This window comes from Trichosurus vulpecula, chromosome 8 (assembly GCF_011100635.1).
Source record: "Trichosurus vulpecula isolate mTriVul1 chromosome 8, mTriVul1.pri, whole genome shotgun sequence".
Classification (NCBI taxonomy): Eukaryota; Metazoa; Chordata; class Mammalia; order Diprotodontia; family Phalangeridae; genus Trichosurus; species Trichosurus vulpecula.
Window position 1 is genome coordinate 266413789 of NC_050580.1, and position 25626 is coordinate 266439414.

The window sequence follows — 25626 nt, forward strand, 5'->3', positions numbered from 1 at the left end:
CAAGGAGCCCAACCAGAAGTCTGCTACAGTGCTCTAGGCATGAGGGGATGACCACCTATACCAGGGCAGTGGCAGTGTCAGACGGTGGCAGATGTCACTCAGCATGTACAAGAAATGTTATGAAGGTAAAAACAGCACTTGGTGACCCATTAGATATGGGGGTTGACAGACAGTAAGGAGCTGAGGATAACACCTACACTGGTGGGTGGTTGTCCTTTATTCTTGAAGAGAACCAAAATGACATCACTATGTTGGGGGCATTAATCAATATGAGCTCAGAAGGCTCTACCGCAGGTCGGACACAAACAGTCCTTATGAAGAGGAGTTGAAGATAACTCCTATCTAGGTTATAAGCCTGGCTGACTGGGAGGATGGTGGTGCCCTCCCCAGTAAAAGGCAAGATAAAAAGAGGGGCTAAGCGAGGGAAGAGACTGAGTTCTATTTTGGACACATTGAGTTTAAGATGTCAACAGGACATCCAGTTGGAGATGGCCAGTAGGCAGCTGGAAATTCAAGTAGGGAAGTCAGGCAAGGGAGTAAGCATGGATAAGGAGATCTGACAATCATCAGCATAGAGATGACTGAATCCACTGGAACTGATGGGATCATCCTGCAAAATGGTATAGAAGAAGAGAAGAGGGCCCAGGACAGAGCTTTGGGTGGGATCTACCATTAGTGGTCATGACTTGGATAAAGATACAGCAAAAGAGACTAAGAAGAAGCAAACCAATGGACAGGAGAAGAACTAGGATAGAACAGTGTTGAGGAAACGTAGAGAAAAGACAGTATGAAGGAGAAGGTGAAGGACTGTGTCCATAGAGGCTGAGGAGGATTGAGAACAGGCCCCTTAGATTCAGCAATTAAGTGGTCAGAATAAATGTGTACTGAATTGAATTACCAGGTGAAGAAGAATTTTAAAAAATACTATGTTTACTGAAAATTAGGGACCAATAATCAAAAGATTTTGCTATCTTACCTTCAAGTGGAAGTTGGGAAGCAAATTCTGAAGGCAAAGTTAGGAGAGCAAAATCCTGAAGTGCAGCAAGCCAGAGTTTGCTTAGTGTTCCAAGATCTGTTTGAACTAAGTCAAGAAGTCCATCTGTGTAAGATGACACATCTCTAGCATTTTCCTCCATAGAGCTGGCAGTCTTTGTGGTTTGCTTCTGTTTTTCAGTTTGTTTTTTCTGTCTCTCTACAGCAATTATGTAAACCTGTGATGAAGTTAATCTGTCATTAGGAAAGTCTTGAAGAGGTCTTGAAAATTACCACAGTACACTCTGAGATATATCCTTTAGAGAATCAAGGTAATCAAGGCTGTAAGCTCCATAAGTGCAGGGGCTGTTTTCACTTTTTCCTTCTATCTCCAACTCTTAGTACAGTGCTTGGTATGTAGTAAGCAATTAATAAGTGCCTGATCGTCTTTTACCTTCATGCCCAAACTTAGATCACTGAGATGTACCTACGGTTTCTGACTATAAAGTAATGAAGCTGATTTTTAGAAGTCAGGTGCAGTGAGAAAAGCACTGGATTTTGAGTCGAAGGATGTGAGTTTGAATTTCGGCTCCAGTCTTCCTACCTGTGTAACACTGGGCAAATCTCTTTGGGTCTAAATTTCCTCATGTATAAAATGAGAGGTGGAACTAGATGATCTCTAAGGTTCCATTCTAGATCTAGTCCTATTAGCTTGTGGAAGCAGTTTCTACTTACTATAAAATCACATGCCAGATATTTGACAGCACTTTGAAAACAGAGAAACTGAACAACTGATTTTCTATTCCTTCAGGAATTCTGCGAAAGAAGAGATCCTGGAGACTTTCTTTTTCCAAATTAAGAGTCTGAATACAATTTTAATGTTCAAGTTCTTAATAACACAGTTTGCAGATACATTCAGCATAGATGAAGTAAAAAATTTTAGCTTTTGTATGAGTCTTAAGACAAAAAAAAAGAAAATTACAGGGTTTTTATCAGGGAAATTAAGAAGATGATAAAATATTCCTATCACAATGAACACAGAAACTGTTGTTTTTGAGTACATTTGACTATATATAGATACATATACCACAACAAAGACCATCCTACAAGTTGAATAAAATATTTTTCTTCCTGATTTCCTTCTACAGGTTACCTGTATTTTACCCTAGGGTAATGAATTGCTACTGTTCCTTGGAAAGGCCAGCATATGGATCTACTATGTCAGCTGTCTGACAGCAAAATTCCAGCAAACTGGATGGTTCAATATAGTAAGATAAAGTAAAATAGCCAAGTCTACTTGTTATCAGCTGAAACTTGACACTAAATCACTGGAAAAAGCTGACACAAACCAAAGTCAGCATCACCTAGAAACAATTTCTAGGATTAGATTATTAAAATAAAATCTACCACAAAGTATTCTGACGTCTCACCGTGGTGGGAAGGCAGCCCTGGACACTGAAAGGCTATGCCAAGGGAACAGAAGCTTTAGTAAGTTCAACTAAGTTAGAAAGGCTTTAGAGCATGGTCTAACCAAAAAACGTGTCTACTTTCTTTCTTTCAACACTACAAACTAAATTTTGTAAACATATACTGAACATCCAGAGAGTACATGTATTTAAACTCATTCATACTAGCAGAAGTTTAACTGTTAAATTAGCTATTTTAAAAGGCAAGATACAGTTATCTACACATACACAAATGAATTCTTTAATGTTCAGCTCAGGTTTTTTTCACAGTATCTATTAGATTGTGGCAAAATACAAACATTTTTCCTTCAACTTAAAAGTATTTTTGTGTCAAGATCATCCAGGTGGTTACTTTCTGAGACAGGTGTTCTTAATCCGCGATCTGTTAACATTAAAAAAAAAATTTGATAGCTATATTTCAATACATTTGGCTTCCTTTGTAATCCTATGTATTTTATGTGTTTAAAAACATTCTGAGGTGTATAGGCTTTACCAGATTGCCAAAGAGGTCCACGACATGACGTTACACTGGGAGATCAGGAGAGGAATCAAACATAGCTTGTACAAAATACAAAAGTAAAGCCATGAAAAAGTAATCAAATTCTCAATTCTGAAATCTTCATGTACTTGTGTTAACACTTAGAACCATTTGAAAGGACTGCCAAAAAGTTTCCTCTTTGAAAAAGAGTGGTTTAGAACTAATTTTCAGGGCAACAACTGTTTCAAGTTTTAGCTCTGGCATATGTATCGGCCAATTGGTTCTCTAAGGATGATACAGCACACGAACTCCCCACGTTTGTAGTTTTGTTGCCCAGTCTTCCTAGCTCGGCCTTGGAAAGGCCACAACTGTTTACCTATGCTTCCTTGATTATGAGTCTTGGAAAATTAAAAAGAAAAGGGTAAAGGGGGAGGAGAAGGGAAGGATAGGTAAAGGAAGTCAAAGGCCTGGAGACCTAACTTCCATGAACCCCTTGTTTATTGCCAACATAAACAATTCAGTATGCCACTATATGTTAAGGCAAAGAATACTGTTTTAGGAGCAAAAAAACTTGAGAACTATTGATTTATCCAATATGGAGGAAAAAACATCAAGGATGAATGGTTAAGTATATAGGACATATGATTTGTTATCTCTAGAATTCCCAGTCTGTCTTTATCAATGAGAATATATCCGGTCTTAGTCCAGGCTGACAGTGGGGACACTAACAATGGCTACTTGAAGTAATATTGACAATGATGAATCCTTATTCTCTTATCTGTTAAAAAAAATCTCTTAAGTGACAGTAAATAAATAAATAGCTTTCTGATGGGCCTTCTGTCATAGTCCGGATGGGGTACAGGCTCTGGGAACCCCCTTGAGCTCTCCCCGAATCTTCTCACTTGACCTGGCTTTTCATGTCCAAATCTGTTGTCTGCTACCTCCATTGTCAGGTTACCTCCAGATTGGCTGTGGCCATTTCCCACCCTTGATCCTATCAAAGTATTGGTTACTCCAGCCTTCGGCTATTTCTCACCCTTAATCCCATTTCTGGAGTCTAACTTCACCCCAGTCCCCTGGTCCCATCAAGATCCTCCCTAAACCCCTTCCCCCATCACCCCAGAACCACCCCTAGATCCCTCCCACAATCTTTCTGCATATAAGATGCATCTTGCCTCCATGAAGGTGCTCAGATTCAATCTAGCTCAGCTCAGATTGTTCTGGCCTGCTAAGTGTCACAAAAATGGTGAAATTTCTTAAGACTCTACCCAATATGATGAATCTTTACTAAACTTTGTTTCTGTCTTTGGCTGAAAGAAGGCTTGAGTTGAATTCATTCAAGCAGGACCCGGCGTGGCATGTCAGTATTTTGGGATCCCGAGCACCCCCAAACCTCAACAGTCTGATTGCAAATACAGTTCTACGAAACTTGGGTAACAAAAAACATTTTTTTAAAGGAATAGAGCCTGAATTCACTGATCACTGTACATGCTAAACTAGTAAGTATACTTTCTGCAATCCCAGACACTACATTAGACCTTTCATTCTGGATTCTGTTAAGGAAAAGTATTTACCTCTAATGGATACTGAAAACCTATCAGTTTTTCTAATAGTATTTAAATCATGTGACTAATCTTGTAAATATGCCTGTGGTAATTTCAACTTTGTCAATGCCAGAATTCACATTATATCCATAGAGACTATAAGGAGCTGTGTACTCATCCATGAATGCACTGACGCACTGAACTAGGGAAAACTATACATTGCCTTAGAATTTTGCTCAAGATTAACCACGTTATGGAGATGGCATAAGCCAGAGAGAAATACCACAGTATCTCTACAAATCAGGCTTCATTTACCATGCCTATGAATACAGCTGTTTTGGTTACCTACTTAAGTTTTACTCATTACTTCAAGAGTCCATATTTATGTTGTGCATTTTCCTCCATCATATTCTCTTATATTTTCCTATCTGCACCCCTCTTTACAAAGAAGAGTGGTGAGGAGAGAAATGTGATGAAAAAGCCAGTAATCTATAATTCAAGTGGTCTTTTCCCATTCTACTGCTCTCCTTTGATCACAGATTCTAATACTTTCTCTTCTTTTAATCTCCCCCTTTATGATCCACACCAGTAGATGAATTTTATTGCTTGGGACTATTCCAGCAACAATTCCTCCTAAACCCTGTTTCCCTGTTGAGTTTAATCTATTACTATACCAAACTTTTCCCTAGATATGACTGAGGGTCGTCCTCATTCTGAGGATGCCTGCTCTGCCTACCCCTTCTCCTTCATGTCTGTATACTCCTTTTCTTGTCCTCCCTGTTATAAGAATAAGGATATTCTTCACCTTTCTTCCTCTTCTCACCTTCCATAACCACATCTAAGCCCTCGGTTTTACTTAAATTCCCTCTCTCACCCTTGAAAATGTTGATGTTGGGACAGTGCATTTGGATCTTCTCCTCTTATCAGAATGTAAGCACTTCAGTATTGTTCAGCCCATTTCAATTGTTCAAATGCATTGACTTTTCTAGGTTGGTCTTGGCTCCTTTGTTTGCATGTTCCTCTGTATTCTCCTCTGGCCTTTTTCATTAGCAATGTAAATAGTACACTATTCTATTAAAGATCCATTTTGTCCCTTGTGGGATCATACTCAATTTGGAAGTCTTAATAAGTCTGTCTTAGTTTCAAGCCTCTAACTTTTGCCTTTGGGAAGATCATATTCCGGGATTTCCTGTACTGTAGATTATATGCTGCCAAATCCTGTGAATACTTGACTGGTTCCTTAGTACTCAAAATTTTTTTCTTTTTCCTAAAAGTTCTTTTAGGAGGTGATAAGTGGATTCCTCCCACAACTCTGGTTACTTTAATTTATGATTTCCTAAAACATGGTGTCAAGGTTTTTTTGTTTGGTCATCGTTTTCAAGGAGTCTGACAATTAAGTTATCTCTCCTCAACTTGTTTTCTAGTTCAATTCTTTCTGATAATAAAATAGCTTACATTTTTTTCTGTTGTTTTTTTTTCATTTTCAAAAAATATGTCTTTTTGTCTCTTAGACGCAATGAGTTATTTGTTCCAATCTCATTTGCAGGGAGTATGCTAATTGTGTACAAATTTCCACCTTCAATTCTAAGTTATTTATTCTCCTTCCAACTTTTTTTTCTCTAGAGCTCCTATTTCATGTTTGTCTCTTCCTTCATTTATTCTAGGTACATTTGTAGTGCTTTTGATCAACTCATTTTTTTCTTTGAAAATCTACTTGTAAATTTGCCCTGATTAACAGAAGAGGAAACTGAATACTTAACCCCATTTTAGAAAAAAAAATTGAACAAGCCATCAATGAATTCCTTAAGAAAAAATCCCCAGGACCAGATGGATTCACTGAATGGATGAGTTTTACCAAACATTTAAAGGCCAATTAATCTAATACTATATGAACTATTTAGAAAAATAGGTGAAGATGGAGTCCTACTTAGTTCCTTTTATGACACAAACATGGTGCTGATATCTAAACCAGGAAGAGAAAAAACAGAGAAAGAAAACTATAGACCAATTTCCTTAATGAATATTGATGCAAAAATTTTAAATAAAATAATAGCAAGGAGATTACGGAACTATATCACAAGGATCATACACTATGATAGTGGGATTTATGCCAGGAACTCAGGGTTGGTTCAATATTAGGAAAACTAGCAGCATAACTGACCATATCAATAACAACCAACATGATTATAATTACATGAGTATTTCAATAGATGTAGAAAAACCTTCTGATAAAATGCAACACCAATTCCTATTAAAAACACTAGAGGCCATGGGAATAACTGGAACTTTCCTTAAAATGCTATGTAGCACCTATCCAAAATCATCAGCAAACATTATCTTTAATGGGGACAGGCTAGAAGCCTTCCTAATAAGACTGGGGTGAAACAGGGATGCACACTATCGCCTCTATTATTCAATATTATACTAGAAATGTTAGGTATAGCAATAAAAGAAAAAGAAACTGAAGGAGTGAGACTAGGCAATGAGGAAACAAAACTATCACCCTTTGTAGACGATATGATGGTGTACTTAGAGAATCCTAGAGAATCAACTAAAAAATTAGTTGAAGCCTTCTGCTGTGGCTGCCGCTGGGGCTATGCGCGGCAACCATGGCCATCCGATACCCCATGGCCGTGGGCCTCAACAAGAGCCACAAAGTTACCAAAAACGTTTCGAAGCCGCGACACTGCCGCCGCCGTGGGCGCTTGACCAAACACACCAAGTTTGTGAGAGATATGATCTGGGAAGTGTGTGGATTTGCCCCTTATGAGAGGCGTGCCATGGAATTGTTAAAGGTCTCTAAGGATAAGAGAGCCCTTAAGTTCATCAAAAAAAGGGTGGGAACTCACATCCGGGCCAAGAGGAAGAGAGAGGAGCTCAGCAACGTCCTAGCTGCCATGAGGAAGGCTGCTGCCAAGAAGGACTAAACTGGACCCTGCCAATCTTTCCCACTTACCCAATAAAGATTTGACAAATAAAAAAAAAATTAGTTGAAATAATTAACAACTTTAGAAAAGTTGCAGGATATAAAATAAACCCACATAAATCATCAGTGTTTCTACATATACTAGCAACAAAGTCCAGCAGCAAGACAGAAAGAGAAATTCCATAAAAAAAATAAAAACTGTACGGTATAAAACATCTGGGAACTATATGAACACAACTGTAAAACATTTTTCATACAAATAAAGTCAGATCTAAATAAGTGGAAAAATATCAATTGCTCATGGGTAGGCCAGGCCAATATAATAAAACTGACAATTATACTTAAATTAACTTATTCAGTGTCATATCAATCAAACTATCAAACATTATTTTATAGAGTTGAAGAAAATAACAAAATTTATCTGGAAGAACAAAAGGTAAACAGTATCAAGATAATTAATGAAAAAATGTGAAAGAAGGTGGCCTGGCCATACCAAATCTCAAACTGTATTAAAAAGTAGTAATCATCAAAACTGGCAAAGAAATAGAGTGGTGGATCAGTGGAACAGATTAGGTACACAACAGACAGTAGTAAATGCCCATAGTAATCTTGTGTTTGATAAATCCAAAGACCCAAGCTTTTGGGATAAGAACTCACTATTTGACAAAAACTACTGGGAAAACCGGAAAACAGTATGATAGAAACTAGGCATAGACTAACATCTTACACCATATACCAAGATAAGGTTAAAATGGGTACATGATTTAGATATAAAGGGTGATACCATAAACAAATTAAGAGACGAAGGAACAGTTTACCTGTCAGATCTATGGACAAGGGGAAGAATTTATGACAGCATTACAAGATGTAAAAGAGATCATTTTGATTATATTATAAAGTTTTGCACAAGCAAAACCAATGCAACCAAGGTTAGAAGGAAAGCAGAAAGCTGGGAAATAATTTTTGTAGTATCTCTGATAAAAAACTCCTTTCTCCAACATATAGAGAACTGAGTCAAATTTCTAAGAACGTAAGTCATTCCCCAATTGATAAATGGTCAGAGGATATGAGCAGGCAGTTTTCAGATGAAGAAATCAAAGCTATCTCTAGTCATATAAAAAAATGCTCTAAATCAGTGCTTCTTAAATTGTGGTTCGCAAGCCCGTATGGGGTTTAAAACTATGTCAGTTTAAGAAGTGCTGAAGGGGTCACGAGTGGAAAAAGTTTAAGAAGCCCTGCTCTAAATCACTATTGATTAGAGAAATGCAAATTAAAACAACTCTATCAGATTGACTAATATGACAGAAACAGAAAATGAAATGCTGGACAAGATGTGGGAAAACTAGGACACTAATGCATCACTGGAGTTGTGAACTGATCCAACCATTCTGAAGAACAATATGGAACTACGCTCAAAGCAAAGGGTCCAAGCAGACCCTCTGATCCAGTAATACCACTACTAGGTGTATATACCAAAGAAATTTTTTTTAAAAAAGGAAAAGAACTGATTTGTACAAAAATACTTATAGCAGCTCTTTTTGTGGTGGCAGGGAATCAGAAGTTGAGGGGATATCCATCAATTGGGGAATGCTTGAACAAGTTGTGGTGTATGAATGTAATGGAATACTACTGTGCTGTAAGAAATGATGAAGCTGATCATTTCAGAAAAGCCTGGAAAGACTTACGTGAACTGATACAAAGTGAAATGAACAGATCCAGGAGAATGTTTTATACAGTAACAGCAATATCGCAGCTATTCTCAGCAATGCCAACGATCCAAAACTATTACAAAGGATTCATGATAAAAATGCTACCCACCTCTAGAAAAAGAACTAATGGAGTCTGAATGCAGATGGAAGCATACTAATTTTTTCTCTCTTTTTTCTTTTCTTTTTTGTCTTCCTTCTCATCATGACTAATATGGAAATTTGTTTTACATGACTGCACATGGATAATCTATATTGAATTGCTTACCATCTCAGGGAAGAGGGAGAGAATTTAGAACTCAAAATTTAAAAAAAATTAATGTTAAAATTGTTTTTATATGTAATTGGGAAAAAAGAAAATCTTATTTTACGAGGGGAAAAAATGAAAATTTACTTGTAGCTGGGTGAACATCTGGCCCTCATATTCCTTCCCAGTTAGCTCACCCAAGCCCCCCTGGAGTTTCCTTGCAGTCTGCGTGCTTCAGATACTCCTAGCAACTTGAAGGGTAACTGATCAGAGCATGAGAAGGCTGCTGGTCCGTTTACTTGAACTCATCCTGGCTTCTCTGGAGGGATCCTTCTCCTAATGCTCAGTCTTTTGCCATCTTTTTTCTATAGTCCTGAAATAGGTGAAGATGCTTAACCTACTTCTTTTGGCATTTCTTGATGCTTATTTGCCAAGGGTCCTCTTCTACAGGTACTGAATCTACTCTAGCTGCAGGGGCCCCTGGCCCTGAAGCTGCTCTGGCTATTGGGCACAGAGACTTGGAGGGGGTGGGACCACATTAAGCCCACAAGGAGAGGGGGGAGGTCTATTGAACTGTCCACTTAAGTTAAGTGAGATAACTGATTGTATGTGAGAAAGATGGACTTTTCTATATTCTTTCATGTCATCAACTGAAAATCCAAGTTCTTTTTTAATTATTTCCAAGGACAAAAATTTCCCAATCTCCTGCAAGTTAGATTGTTTCTTCTTCTTCTTCTTCACCATCATCGTTATTATCACTAGCTTTCATATAGTTCTTTACGGTTTTCAAAGTGCTTTACATATATAATTTCATTTGATTATCCATATTTAGAATTGTTGAATATCAGACCCAATAGGTCGTCTAGTTCAACTTTATCCCAAGTACAAATCTTGCCTACAAGACCTCTGACAAATGGTAACCTAAGATTTCCATTGATGAGGAACTCACTACTCTTCAGGTTACCTTTTTTGGACAGCACTAAATATTATAACTGTTCTTCTATAGTGAGGTAAAATCTGTCTACCTGTCAGTTCAACTTCTGTCCTCTAGTGTAAATCAAAAGAAATAGAATTCTTTTTTTTTGGTAGAAATACAATTCTTTAAAATATCTAAAGGCAGGTAACTTGTCTTCTTCCCCATCCCTAAGTTTTCTTCCTCTAACTTTAACCACCACAGTTCTTTCCCAGTGATACATGCCAACTCTGTATTTACTTTTCAAGCTATTGAAGTACTCAGGTACTCTAGTGCTCATTGCTAGTCACCCTTTCCTTCTGTGAAACAGATATTTTTCAAATATACTTAGACTATTTGATTAGACTCCGAAATATGAATCCACTTGATTATGTGCAAAAAGATTAGATTCTACTACATTCTGAGGGAATTGAGGGGGTTAGAACAGCGAGTAGTTAATTGTGGGAACTGAGTAAACCACACTGGCTCCATCTTGTGACTTAATTCTGGAGCTAGCTTAGTTTCTATTCAGTTACGGGTCTAGTCCAATTTCTGTTACGTGAGAAAATGTCATTTGATTGTGGGAATTGGGAGAAAAACTTATTTCATTGTTTCAACCTAGCCATGCATGGCTGGGAAGCAGGACCACCTCCACCTGTTGCTTAGAAACCCGTTAACTAAGGACTTATACTATATTGACCAGAAACACAGTCAGACCCTAAGACTGATGCAAGGAGTTTTCTCACAATTGTACATCTCAAGCAACCTGTATGTCTTATCTTAAACATGGCCCCGCACTAATCAAGCAGTTACTGTTTCCAATATTCCTTTGACTGTTTATACAGACACTTAGGGGGAATGGGATGCCTCATTTAATAAATTCAGGGAATCGTACCTGTTCACTCTGTCCCTCCCAACCTGAAAAGTCCCTAATCTTTCATCCAATTAGAAATCAGATTACCTAATGTTGTACTGTTTCATTTCAATTAGCTGGCCCTCCCTCTATATTTGGGGCCCTAGGCTGAGGATGCATTGCTTAAGAAATCAAAATGCTTTTCAGAAGCTCCAATCTTTGTTTCCCTCAATCACTTCATCTTTTATCCACCACAATTCTGAAACCCTGTCTTCCTGTTTTGACCTCTCCTGAGATGGACAACTGCTGATCATTATCATTCCACAGGGAGGGAATTTTCCTTTATCAAATTATAAGAGATAATGCAAAATGTAATAAAAAGAAAATATCTTTTCAATTGATACCATGTAGGTTCTTAAATTTCTAGGCATTATAGGGTATAAAGTTTAACAGATCACATAGGTAAATGTGAACATTTTTCTCCTACATGAAGTTTTTAAGTTTTTGTTTAAAGCTGCCATGAAAACTGATTTTACTACTTCTGACTATTAGAACATCCTCCTGTCTAACTTCAAAACAGCAGGCAATGGAACACCACTGTCACTTTAAGTTAGGAGCAGGGATGGGCCAGGCTCAATTATTAGTTTCCATGGCAAATAAATCATCCTGAATGTGGTGCAAGATTTTTTTTATAATCTTAAAAGGTTGGTATACATATTATATACACAGTTAATATTTTTATAGTTTTAGTGGTTCAATGACCAAAAAGGCAATTATTGAAAACCGAATTCAAGATGAAAAAGTACTAACCTCTGCCCAGGCTTTGAGAACAGCTAAGATTTCCATAGTGGAAGCACTTTCATTATATAATTGACTCAAGGCCTCTTTCCCAGCCTGTATTTTTGTCAAGGATGATACAAGCAACTGATGAACTCTTCGGAGATCATTGAGATCACTTACAACTCCACTTGCTATCCAGGCACTGCAAACCTGCAGTTTAAGAAGAAAAGATGCGTTTTATTTTTTAAAATTATAAATGATGTACAAGTGATTTTGGTGGCATTTATTAAAGTATTAGGAAACTATTCACTGAAAATAGTGTATTATACAAAATGTTAGGGGTAGTACAGATGCCAAAACAATGTAATTAATTGAAAATCATGACTTAAAAGCAGAAGAAAGTAAGGGAATGAATGAATGTAGTGACTGTAATGAAGAGTATTAAAAACTATAAGCTGGAGAGTTTTCTTAAGGTCATTAATAAGAGGGGAAAGCAATAAGAGATACCAAAGAGGGTAAATAGAGAAATGTCTGGATTAACATTTAAATGAAATTTTTAATCTTGATGGAATAAACTTATTTAAGACTCCAATGTAACTCTTGGATTAAACATACATTTAATAGTTAAAATTTGGTTAAAAATACTACTCAAATCACAAATAGGAATTTGATCATTTGCAAACCATGTAGTTCTAAATTTTTTATCAACTAAAAAATTGCCAATGATGATACAAGATAGAAAATCTATCTATCTGCTTAAGATATGATTTCCTATTTTGTGGATTATTCAGGTTTTTTATTATTTTCCCCCCCTCTGGCTATTTAGATCTTTTGATCAACTAACTGCTAAACTGAACCTCTGAATTAGAGCCACAGTGAGGAGGAATAAGAAAAAAAATCTTTTCTACTTAAGGTATGATCATTAACTTCATGTTACACAGATTAGGAAACTGAAATCCAGATGGGATAAACGATTTTGCCCAGGACCACAGAGCTAGTTAGTAAAGGGCAGAAGCAAGACCTAGGTTTTGAATAAAAGTCTAATACCACAATATAATGTGAAGTAATCATTCAATATTGTTGCTTTTAAGGAATTCTGATAATATCTGGTAAAGAATTGAAATTAATGACCTAAATATTTTTGGATGATCTGTGGACTTAATTCATACATGCTAACTCTGTCTCTAATTACTTCATATAACCTAAAGTTTGATATATAAGATTATCTGGTAACTCAATTTAAAATTAACTTCATATAAACATTACAGCGCTGGCTGCTTAGAATGTGGAACACTGTAATCTTATCTGGTAAGAATTCAAAGTAAGCCTAATATAGATGTAGTTTTATGAAAATATGATGACAACCAAAGTGTTCAAAAAGAGGGGGAAGGAAGCAATCTTACTAGCCAGAGAAGCATATTAAAGAAACTAAGCAACTGAAAGCTCTGCCTTGAGAAGTTTCGTCTTTTTAAGACCTCACCTGACATGCTTTGGCAGTCACATCTGGTGGTGTATCTGAAGTAAAGGCTGGTCGGAGGGCTGCTCCTACCTGATAATAAATCACACAAAACAGCAAATATCAAGAAAAGCAGACTTCTATTGGTGGAGTGCAAATAAACTGTTTGTTATAAAGGAGTATTTTAAAATAATTTCAATCCCCTCCCCTGTCTCTTAGCTAAGTGTATGGCAACGTTGCCTCCTGGAAAGGTGGAGAATGCTAATCAGGAGGTGAATTGCACTAGTCTGCCTAATTTCTTGTCATCAGTAGCTGCCCCTGAGTCATAGCAGGTAGTTTTCTTGTACGAATGTTGCTGGAGGATTTTGAGACAGGTTATAATCTTCCTAGGATTCCTGATGCACAACTACAAATACAATTAGTTTCAAAGAAATCTGGAACATGGGTTCTATAGTAAGAACCTAAACTGTCTTTTACGTTTGGAGTACTTTCACAAAGTCACATATACTATTGTTTTCTGTAACAGCAATTTGTGATAAATAACTTGAAGAGAGGGTAAACATTTTTCCACTGTTTAGGATGATTTACTGTTACACTGATTGACAGGGTGCTTTGTGAATGGCTTTATCACAATTACTTCATTAATCAAACTCATAAAGCAATGTTAATAAAGTAATTTAACATTTAAAGCTATAAAAACTTTTTTGTACATCAAAGAGTAACATCAACCATCTAGAAAATTGATATAATTGAACTTCTACTCAATTTCTTTCTCAGGCCTATGGAAGCCCCATTTTGTTACAAATCACCTTGCCACATTGATTAGATCACTGATATTTTAATAGGGCCATACATCTTCACTTAAGAATTCATAATGATACTGCTACTTAGTTTTAGAGAATTGTGAATATTACTGTGACAAATTTTTTTTCCAACCAAAGGTTATCTAACACAAAAAGTCTTACATTGGCTTGATACTGTTCCAGAATCACATGACCTGGGAACTCTGGTTCTGGAATAGCTGCAAACTGCCGAACAACAACTAACAGTGTCTGAAGACCAGACAGGCGGAGCTGGTCACTATGGTCTGTAGCAGCCATAAAAGCCATGCGGATCAAATCAGCAAGATGTAACACCAAAAAATCATCTGATGAGAAAAAAAGCAAACATCTAATAAGGGAAAAATCAGGCTATTTTGATACTTAATTTCTCATATATGAATACCTTCTTTTGTTTTGTGACAAACACTTCTCTCATGTACCTCCTGAATTAATTTACTTTCGGTTAAAGAAGGTAGAAATAAGTTTTTGTTTGTTTGTTTTTACCTAGGACTATGATTTCACCACAAAGAAGGTACTGGTTTTTCAAACTGGAGATAATGAGTATAGTTAATTCCACATGTCATAAAACTATTTATATATAACCACTTAAAATCTGACCAAATACAGGTCCCATTAAAATCATGCTATGATGTTAACACCTTTGAAAGACAGCTATTTTAAAAAAATATTTTATCTTTTGATTTTCAAATTTTCTGTCTCTCTCCCTCACCTGTCCCCTCACTGAGACAAAAAGCAATTTGATGTACGCTAGAATGTTCAATCATGCAAAACATATCACCATATTAGTCATGTCGTGAAAGAAGACACAGACCCAAAGGGAAAAAAAAACCATGAAAAAAATACAGAAAGTGAAAATTTTCAATCTGCTTTCAGACTCCATCAGTTCTTTCTCTGGAGGTGGATAGCATTTTTTGTCCTTTGGAATTGTGGAAGATAGCTATTAGTAAATCACGTAAAAAGTTACTTCGTACTTGTGGTATTAACGCATTTTAGGGGTTTTTATTTTTATTCTGAGGTCGTGGAACTTATTTAAAAATTTTTTCTTATAATTATTTTTAAATTATATTTTAAAAACATTATTTTAAAAAGGGTCCATAGGCTTCATTACAGTTCAAAAAAGTAGTCAATGTGTTCATGACACAAAAAAGCTTAAACTCCTGAATGAGAAAGATTTGGAAAGCAATCAGACTTATGACTTCAAAAGTCCAAAGAACTAGTCTCTGTAAGTGATGAATAGTTTTATTTTGTTTATTGCAGGTCAGTGTAACAGACCTAATATTTTTCTAACAGTTCTGTACCATTCTTGAATGTGGACTGGTCATGGGTCAATGGAAGGACGACTGGCTTTGAAGGGGGGGGGGAAGAGTCCACTCTTTGCTACTTGCTGTGTGACCTTGGGCAAGTCAATTAAACTAATGGGGGGGGGAAGACACACACTTTGACCTCGAGGCCACATGTGATTTTGTAGGTCCTTTAGTGTGGCTGTTTGACTGAGTCCAAGTTTTACAGAACAAATTCGGATTCAGTCAAAGGGCTACACTTGAGGATCTAGAGGGCCACACATAGTCTTGAAGCCACAGATCCATTAGAATCATGGTTGATCATTATGCTGCTCGCAGCTGGTAATTCTTTCAAAGATACGTGATTTTACCATATTGTTGTCATTGTATAAACAATTCTCCTGGTTCTTTTTATTTAATTCTGCATCAGTTCATACAAGTCTTCTCAGATTTCTCTGAAACTACCCCCTGTATAATTTCTTAGAATGTATTCCATCACATTCATACACCACACAAAGCAGTCATTCTCCAAATGATGGGCACCCCCTCGAATTCTCATTTTTTGTCACCTCAGAAGAGCTCCAAGTATTTTTGTACATCCTTAAAGCTTTTCTTGCTTAGGACTAATCTACTATGCCTCTAATTCCCCCTTCTCTTTCCTTCCTTTCCCCCTGTTAAGTGAAACGTATTTCTGTACCTGTAAGGGGTTGGTGCCAACCCCGGAGCTGTTAGGACCCTAGCACTTGGCCTGTTTCCTGGGTAAAACCAGACAGGCTTAGTAGGAGCTGGAACGGCAGGCGCCTGGAGGGAGGGCCTCCGCCCTTAACAGCCCCCTGTAGTATTCCTACACATGCAGGCAGAGTCTGTCCACAAGGGACTCACAAGCCCAGAAGGAGGAACCCAGCTGGCCACTACCTAATGCTCTTCAACCAGTGCCTAACACAACAATACTTTGATACTTTACTTACTGGAACATCTCTGATACTTTACAAGGGCATCCTGCCCCGTGCCTCACATAGCTCATATAGCTCTGATACCAGCTTGCTACATGCCTGAGCCTTCCCATGCCTCCGTAGATACTGTAGGACAGCATCCCCCTTTGTTCCCATACTCCCACAGAAACTATTTTGCTACAGCCCTAATTTTTCCCATACGCTTGTAGAAACCATAGTTTGCAACAATCCAGATTCTTCCCACCTGATATCGATCTTCCCATGCTGTCATCCCCTTACCCCTTGAACACCTGCTTCTGCTCATGTAGTGCAAAACCCTATAAAAGTGGATAATGTCTCCCAATAAATCGGAGTTGTATCTTCTCTGACTCCCGTCTCATCATTGCGTCCTGAGATTGGGGTCCTTGCTGGTCGGGACCCCCCCACATGTACCCAGCTATGTGCATATGCACATGTCTCTATGTATTCTTCCTTCTTTTGACCAATTCACATGAGACTGAGGTTCAAGTGTCAGCTGGTCTCCTTGTTTGTAGAAATGTGATGTCTACTTGCAGGCCCTGACTTTGTGAGGTAAATCTCCCTAACTTTTCTTTCTCTTCCTCTACTATGATATTATTTTCCCCTTTTCCATTCTTCTCTTAAGATCAAGATAAAGCAAGAACCACTCCCAAGCATTGTGTAATAAGACTCTGTCTACAATCCCAGAGATGTGAAAGGTTTGAGAAGAGATGAAAACGTTTGGAAGAGCATTTGTGGAGAATGGGATACTGAGTTGATAAGGCATATATAGTAGGAATGTCTAGCGGTAGCAAGGGCCCAGTTAAGGTTGTGTAACCAATCTGTAATGGATCTGGTCAGAATGGCTGTGTGATTTCTCTGTTTCCTTAAAGGTTCACTTTTCCCCCTGTATGATTATATTCACTTTTGCTGGGTAAATTATTCTTGGTAGTAAGCCTACATCCTTTGTCTTCTAGAATACTGTGTACCAATCGTCCTGCTACTTTATGGTGGTATTCGCTAAATAGTTTGTGTTCCTCACCATGGTTTCTCTGTATTTGATTTTTTTTTATTTCTGGCTGCTTGAGTTTTTTCCATTGACTTGGAAGCTCTGAATTTTGGCCATAATATCCCTGGGAGTTTACATTTTGGGGTTTCTTTCAGGAATTAACTTGCTAGGATGGTTAGATTTTTAAAATTTTCACTTTAATTCTCTGGTTCTAAGATATCTGGGCCATTTTCTTGAAATATGATGACAAGGCTCTTTTTTTTTTTTTTTTTTTTGGTCCTGACATTCAGGTAGTCCAATGATTCTTAATTTTTTTTCTCCTTTATTTGTTCTCCAGGTCAATTGTTTTATGAGATACTTTATATTTTATTCTATTTTTCAGTCTTTTGACTTAAAAAAAAAAAAACTCTTGCTTCATCTCTTCTAGGATTTCTAGTCAAATTTGTGGCCAACCTGTGATTTTGAGGCTTTGCTTACAGATGTTTCAGGGTTATTCTCTTCCAGGTTTGGGCCTGTCACCAGTAAAACCTTCTATACTGGGATTCATTTTTAGTTTCTTCATTCTTTTAGCTTACCTCCTGATATGACGTTAAGGTTGGGCTCTGTGTATTTCTGGAGGGAATGTCTGGGATGGTTCTCTTGTTAGTTTCCTGGAGGTACTGAGTGTTATGTTATTCTAGGGTCTCAGGGAAAGGGTCAGACTGAGAACATGTAAACTTTCAGTGCTCCCAAAGTGCCAGTCCAGGTCAAAGTCTAACTGATGCCCACCTCATCTGAGCTTGGCAAGTTTCCAACCTAGGTTCCGGTCTAACCAACAGCAGATTGCTACTGGTCTCAGCAACTATCAACCAGCTGGGAATCTATGAGGTTTCAGTGAAAGAACCGTAGGCTCCCTCTTCTGCTCTGGTTGTTCCTTATGTTTCAGAGTGGGCCAGAAATTGGAACTAAGACCCCGCTCTGTTCCTAGGGGTCGGTCTCCCACAAACTGTTCCTGCTTGCTTCGAAACTTTTGTTTCTCTCAGCATAAGACCGAAAGCTGCTCCTTAATTGAAAAAAACTCTTTGTCATGGAAGGCCATCCATAGGTTCAGGTTTCCTCACTCAGTCCACCCTGAATTTGTGACCTAGAAATGGGCTGTAAACACCAAACTGCCAGTGGGCACCCATTTTTGCACCCTGAGTTTCTCTGCTATAGGTCTGGGAATGTTAATTTATTAAAGTCTTTTATGATAGTTAATCCACATAATATCCCTGTAGATTATTTCAATAAGCCTAAATTTCCCTTATATCAAACAAGAGCGCTTGTCAGTTCACAGAGGTAACTGGGTCTCCAAATTCCTATTACAATGAAACTTCAAAACTGACACAATTAAAAAAGAGAATATATCTGAACACCAATTCTGCAAACCAGATAATAAAAACCATAGGAAAGAGGCAAGACGGTCAACAAGTATCCTCTGTCACTTCATTAGTGTCGCACTTATTCTAAATCTCTTAATTTCCTAAGCCAAATTTTTTATTCAAATGACGTGTGTGTACTCCTCATCAGCGGATACATGTTATAACACATTTGCAATTTGTCAGATATTCTCTAAGAGTTATTGCGGCTGAAAAAGGCATTACCCTGCAGCCAGCCTAGTAATAGGTCTTCCTGAATTTAGTTTTCAGATGATGAATTTGCCTATGTTTGGGCATGTATCTGAAGCCTTTCTAGTTTACAAGGACCTGATTTTGAACTCTGTTGGTAAAGCCTTGAGGTACCCAGAGCCACTTTTATACCACAATGAGGCATCAGATAATGTCTAACAGCAAACATATTACATTTCATATCTCCAAGTATCAGTTTGAAAAATCAGGCCCTAAATTACACATTACAAAGAATGCCGCAGTCCTTCACATCTCACTTTGCCAGTTCCCTTGTCTGATACTCACTTCGTGAATCCCTCTCTTTCATTTCTTGAGCCAAAGCAATGTCAAAGTGAGCGCTGTCTGAATTCTCACATTGGCTGATTATTTTACAAACACATTCAGCAGCAAAAACTCTAGTAGTCCATCGTGGATTTGCAATAGGCTGGCATTTCTCATCATTTCTGCAGGTCAGGACTGAAGCATCATCTCCTTTATCCACTTCATCCTCCTGAGTTGCATCCACAGAAGCAACAGTTGTAAAGTCTATGATTTTATTAGGAAAAAAGTCATGTTATAACTTATTTAAATATATTTTAAAAGGATGCAAATGACTGCCAATTGAAACTAGAACAACTATTTTTATGAGCATAATTAATGCATCTTTTGATAATACAAAAGACCTATCTACCTAGGCACAGGAATAACTGTGGTCACAGGAGATGCCATTTGCCAAAATAGTTACAGTTAAACTGTATGAAATACAGCATCTATGACACATTTACTAATGAATAATGCATTGATTTTTTACTGCAATGACTATTACTATGTGGCTGATGATTCTGTTAGAAATTCTTTTCAAAAGAAACTAAGGAAGTTGGAGTACAGGAAAGGAAATTCACTTGTTTTTCTGTAAATACCTTATCTGTCAAATATTTACTTTTGTTTTGTCCCATCCCATTAGATTATGAGCTCTTCATAGGCAAGGACTCTTTTTGCCTTTATTTATATCCCATGGGTTTGGCACAAGGCCTGACACGGCATAGATGCTTAATAAAAGTTTGCTGACTTCACTCATCTTAACAGCAAAAATGTCATGAAGGACAAAGTCCTTTTCATATAACTGAAAAATAATTAAAGGTTTATACAAATTAAGTGAGAAAAGTCGAATTATAGCTTCAAACAAAGTGAATTGGTACAAAATGTTGCAGAATTCAATCCCTCTGTGTTAGTTGGATTTGTTTAAGGGTAGGTTCGGTGGGTAGATGGATGGGGAAATCCAGGGTTGCCTATGATTCAAAAACAAAAGGCATCAAAAAAACCCTTAAAAAACAAAACAACATAGTGAGATAAAGAAAACTGTGTTTTAGAGGCATAAGAAAAAAGAGATGATTATAACTGACATTTATATCGCACTTTTACATATATATATGTATATGTGTATATATATATGTGTGTGTGTGTATATTTATATATGTGTGGCACTTTAAATATAGTATCCCTTAAAATGAGGAACACCAGAAAGAAATACATTACTATTTTGAGAACAGATATTTGAATTTGTCAAAAAGATAAAACTACAGCTTCCTTTTGATTACACAGTGCCCTTTTCCCTTTTTTTCATAAAAATGGTTTTATTAATCTTTGTGCCGTAACCATAAGCAAAAATTTAAAAAAACCTAATATTCATGAAATGAAAGGATAAGAGTATATAAAATTATGTATTTTATTTGGAATTATAAGAGAAAAGTTCGAAAGCTTTGACCCAGAGATCGCACTATTAGTCTTTTACTCTCTCTCTCTCTCTCTCTATATATATATATCTATATATATGATGGTTCAAAGAAGACATGTTTTTGTGAAGATAAAATAGATGGCCTGGAAAAGGGGAATGGTTGAAAAAATTCTGGTATATGAATGGAATATATGAAACATAAGGAATAAAAGAATATGAAGAATTATGAGAAAAGCAAGATTTGCATGAAATGATGAAGATGGAAAAAGTAGAGCTCAAAGAAAATAGAGAATGACTGCAACAATATAGTTACTATAGAGACACAACAAAAGGATAGTCAATTATAACATGTTATTTCTATTGGTATCATAATGACAAAGTTAAAGAATCTATTCCTTTGAAATCAATAATGTAATTCTTTTTGTTGTTGGGAAATGTATTTTGTAAGGGACTTTGCTTTAATCTGTTCAAACAAAAGAAAATGTATCAACAGAATTTTAAAAATGAATCTAACTCCTTTGACTTTTATTCTATCAGATAATACATTAGGTAAACAGCAATACTGACAGCTGACACTGTCCATATCAGGCCTAAAGAAACAGAAATCGGAATCACCATGCGCTATTTATTCTGAAGACTTATTTCATTGTAATTTTCTCAATTATTTATTCATTAGTCCCTTCCCAAACTAATTATACTTGTATGGACAGAGACAATGATGGGTAAACGTAGAGTCATGCTTTTAGCAATAGTCTAAGCAATGCTACAGCACCCTGAGTCATACTCTGTTTACTAATACAAAGGCGATTCACTGAAACTAATTTGAATACTATAAAGCCAGAAATATTTTATCACAATTTAAGTGCAAGTTTGTATACTTGAAAATTATTTTAGTATAAAAGAAAAAAATTTAAAAGCTTAGAATCTCTCATTTTATAAATGTAGTCAAGATTTTCATTCCAACACAATACATAAAACAGCACAATAGGGAGTCTTAAATTTTCAGTGAGAACTCCTTTTATATCTATAAATATATTATTTGTTTTTATTATTGTAATGAGAATGTATTACTTACCAGCTGATGAAGCAAGGACATCTTTACAGAGTTTTAGCCAAAAAGAAAGCTTTTCCACTGCCATTGAAGTGATCATATGACTCAGGGTCTCTTTGATATCCTGGCACAACCTCTGATCAGACTCTTTGTCTAGTAAGTTCAGCAATGCCCCCTCAAGGCCCACTTCCCGGATATTAGCATCTGATAAGAAGAAAATCCATGATCTGAGTAACACAGAAAACAAAACTACTGTATCAGAAGCACACATTCAGCATTATTCAAATATTATTTATATAAGTCTCGGCAAAATCAAGTTTTCAATTACTGTGGCTCATTTACTGGGGTTTATTTTTGCTTGCTGATATTTCAAGCTGGATTAACAGATCCTACAGAGCTACTTTTGAGTACTCTCATTGAGAAATGCCCCTTTTATAGGCTAAATATGTATCCATTAGTTATTTCTTATTTTATATTGGGCTTTCTTTTGAATAAATACTTAATTTAAAAATATTCTTATATTTAATTTTTAAATATCCAAAATTTCTCTTAGTATTGCTCCAACTCACCCAATAAACCATCCCATATAACAAAGAACACTTTTGAAGAAAAAAGAGAACACTGTAAAACCAATTAAAACATTAAAAAAGCCTGAAATAAATGCAATGTTGTGTTGGCAAACAAAATGGGCTCTTAGCACTCAGTTCAACCAAGTGCCCTTGAAGAGTTTGGTCTTTGTTTCCTTGATTAGATTGAGAGTCCTTGGTGACCTCCTTGCCTCAAGGGAGGGCCTAGTTTACACATGAGTTTGAGTGACATGTTTGGGACATCAGAGGCTTTTAGACTGCATGGGTTTAAGTCACCTCTTCGTGACGATTTTAGGTCACATGGGTGAGTCCATGTGTGACTCACCCTTGACCCTGAAAAAGATATAAAACCAGGGGTTGGCTTTCTCTTTTTTGGAACTCTTACCCACAGCAGTGGTGGCAAATGTGACTCTGGGCCAGCCCTTGTTATGAGCTCCCGGGCTGAACTTAGATGTTGGTAACTATGAATTGGATTTGGTCTGTCTGTCAATGTCTGTAATTTGTTTGTATTTTGCTCTGAAGTTCAGGTTGCTGGCTTTTTCCCCTGAACTAAGTGAATGGTATTTGTATGCTGAATTAAAGTAAGCTTGTCAACCCCTTAACATTGCTTTCCTTAGTAAAGCAGATCAAAAGAACCTGGGCTTTGGCAGCATGCTTGTTGTTGGGCTTGTGTTGGTCTTTCACCCCCACAACAGCTGCTAGTCAGATTATTGAAACAAATGTTCTACACCCATCCATCTTCCACCTCTGCAAAGAAGTGGGTGGGATATTTGCTCACATCTCTTCCTTGGCATTACGCGTGTTTGTAATTTTGTACCATTCTTTGGTGGTTGTTCTTTCAATTCACATTGCTGTATTATCATGTATATCACTTACTTGTCTGTGCTTATGTCGCTCTACCTTAGCTCATTTACGTCTTTCCATCCTTCTCTGCATTCGTCCTATTACATGACATCCACTTACCACCATTTTTGTAGTTATTCCCTGGGCTTTCTCTTGAAGACACTCCATTTCCCTCTACTCTTTTTCAATGTTGGCTGCTCCTTTTGGTTGTTTGCACAATGCTTCATTTAGAGTATAAATTTACTTTACTTTACTCTGTCAGTCCATATGTCTTCCTATGTTTCTCTGGAACCATCTATTTATTTTTTAAAGCTTGATATTATTCTATTACATTCAAATACCATAATTAGTTCAGGCATTTCCCAATTGACTATTGTTGTTCAGTCATGTCCAACCCCATGTCTCTGTGACCCCATTTAGGGTCTTCTTGGCAAAGATATTGCGGTGGTTTGCCATTTCCTTCTCCAGCTCAATTTGCAGATGAAGAAACTAAGGCAAACAGGGATAAGTGACTTGCCCAGAGTCCCACAGCTAGTAAGTGTCTAAGGCCAGATTTGAACTCAGGAAGGTGAGTCCTCTTGACTCTAGGCCCAGCACTCTATCCACTGGCCTCCCAATTGACTGGCACCTCTGGACTTGACGCAGATTTTTTTTAAAACTTTTTCCTTCCTTTTAACCTTCCCTTCATTCTCCCCAGCACAATGTTGCAGTTATTTTGCTTATAATTCCCTCTCCTATTTTGAACTTCCTCATAACATCCACCACCCTCCTCTCCCTTTCTCTGCCTATTTCTCTGAGTTTAATGTATTTCTGTACCATGTTCTTTGTTTACGTGAATGTGTTCCATCATCCTTTATCTAGTTCAGATGAAAGTTAAGGTTCATGTGATAATTTCTTTTCCTTCATGTCTATATACTTTTTTAAATGCTATTCGCCTCTATTACATGATATTGAATTCCCTCCCTTCCAGCTGTGTTATTTAAGGTTATCTATGACTCTTGAAGACCATACATCTCTGAGAGGAAAACTGTTTATTCTCCCATTATTAGCAGGTAAAGAATTCATCATCCTACAATCTCTTCCAAATGATGAAATGTTTGTACTTTTCTATGTTTCTCTTTCCTTGGTTATAACTCTTTATCTTTTGGAATACCAAATTTCCAGCTCTGCTCTTCTGAAAATGGCAGCTGCCAAGTCTTATGTGATACCGATTGTGGTTCCTGAGTACTTTAAGTCTTACTTAATGGCTGTTTGGAGTACTTTTTTGTTGATCTGGAAGCTCGCTCAAGGTTTTGGTTATGATGTTTTTGAGGGTTTTCAGCGGGGGTAAGAACAGTCTCTTACTTACTGTGATCTAATTGATGGTGATGGTGACATTGGGGCAGGGGACTCCAGAAGTGTTTTCCATAGTTTCTCTAATGTGGAGTTCACAATGGCTAAACTACTTTCTGAAAAGTAGGATTCATCAGGGAGGCCCACAACTAGTTGAGAAGTAGAAATCTTAATTACTTTTTAATGAGATGGGGTTAAAAAGGACAAGGAATTCTTTAGGCTTTGGTCAGCATGGGGAAGAGAAAGGATGTGGTTGCCCCTCTACTAGGGTCTGTCACTTCTAATGGGACATCGGAAAGAGACAATACTGTTCTGTTCTGGGGCCAGGCAATTCCCCATGGTTCTGAGTAGGCTCTGCAGCTATAGTTGTATACGGGGTCAAGAACAGCTCAGATGAGATTCTGGGGTCATGAATCCAGATTCCCTAGGCTCGGGTGGGCTCTCTGGGCTTAGTGACAGTCCTCTAGCGTAAGGGAATCATCTCTGGAAGGACACAGGGTTCCCCCTCTTGACCCATGTGTTTTATAGCTCAAGTACCATATAGAGGTGAGGGTGTTAATACGTTAAATCCTTGTCTGAGTACCCAGTTTGCGTCTAATAAAAGGCTAGCCAGAGACTTTGGAGAAAACAACTCCTTGGTAAGTCCGAGTACCCAGAACAACATGTACAATAATAGGAATCTGTTCAAGGCAAAGCATTATCACAAACAACAGGGAGATATTTTGATACCTGATGGGCCTATGTCAATATGTAAAATGGAAAGTAGGTAATAAAGAGACTTAAAAACTACTGTTCCTTAACACAGAAAGGCAGAAGGATGAGAGCTGATGGATAATTATTACTCGTTGGGTCGGGGTAGACAACACAAAGGTTGATGTTACAATGTAGTCATGATCTCTCCCTGTGAACTAATTTTTTTCAATACTTTTCTTTTCTATGTCTTTTTTCCCCCCAAGATATATAGTAGTATATATATATGGGTGGTATTTCTT

General features: G+C 37.2%; 2 protein-coding genes across 2 annotated transcripts in view; one reads left to right on the forward strand and one right to left on the reverse strand.

The window, feature by feature from the left end:
• HEATR5A (HEAT repeat containing 5A) overlaps nucleotides 1-25626 on the reverse strand; it is a 182524-nt gene that overhangs the window by 32580 nt on the left and 124318 nt on the right. Inside the window, exons 23-28 of the mRNA XM_036734739.1 lie at nucleotides 21897-22076; nucleotides 19393-19632; nucleotides 14346-14527; nucleotides 13405-13473; nucleotides 11955-12134; nucleotides 977-1211 (exon numbers count right to left, since the gene is read on the reverse strand). Coding sequence (XP_036590634.1) covers nucleotides 977-1211; nucleotides 11955-12134; nucleotides 13405-13473; nucleotides 14346-14527; nucleotides 19393-19632; nucleotides 21897-22076 — 1086 coding nt within the window. The remainder of the gene's footprint in view (nucleotides 1-976; nucleotides 1212-11954; nucleotides 12135-13404; nucleotides 13474-14345; nucleotides 14528-19392; nucleotides 19633-21896; nucleotides 22077-25626) is intronic.
• Nucleotides 7070-7446, forward strand: LOC118828253 (60S ribosomal protein L36-like). The gene has a single exon (XM_036734740.1). It carries the CDS (start codon nucleotides 7070-7072, stop codon nucleotides 7385-7387), a length of 318 nt encoding a protein of 105 aa, XP_036590635.1. The 3' UTR covers nucleotides 7388-7446.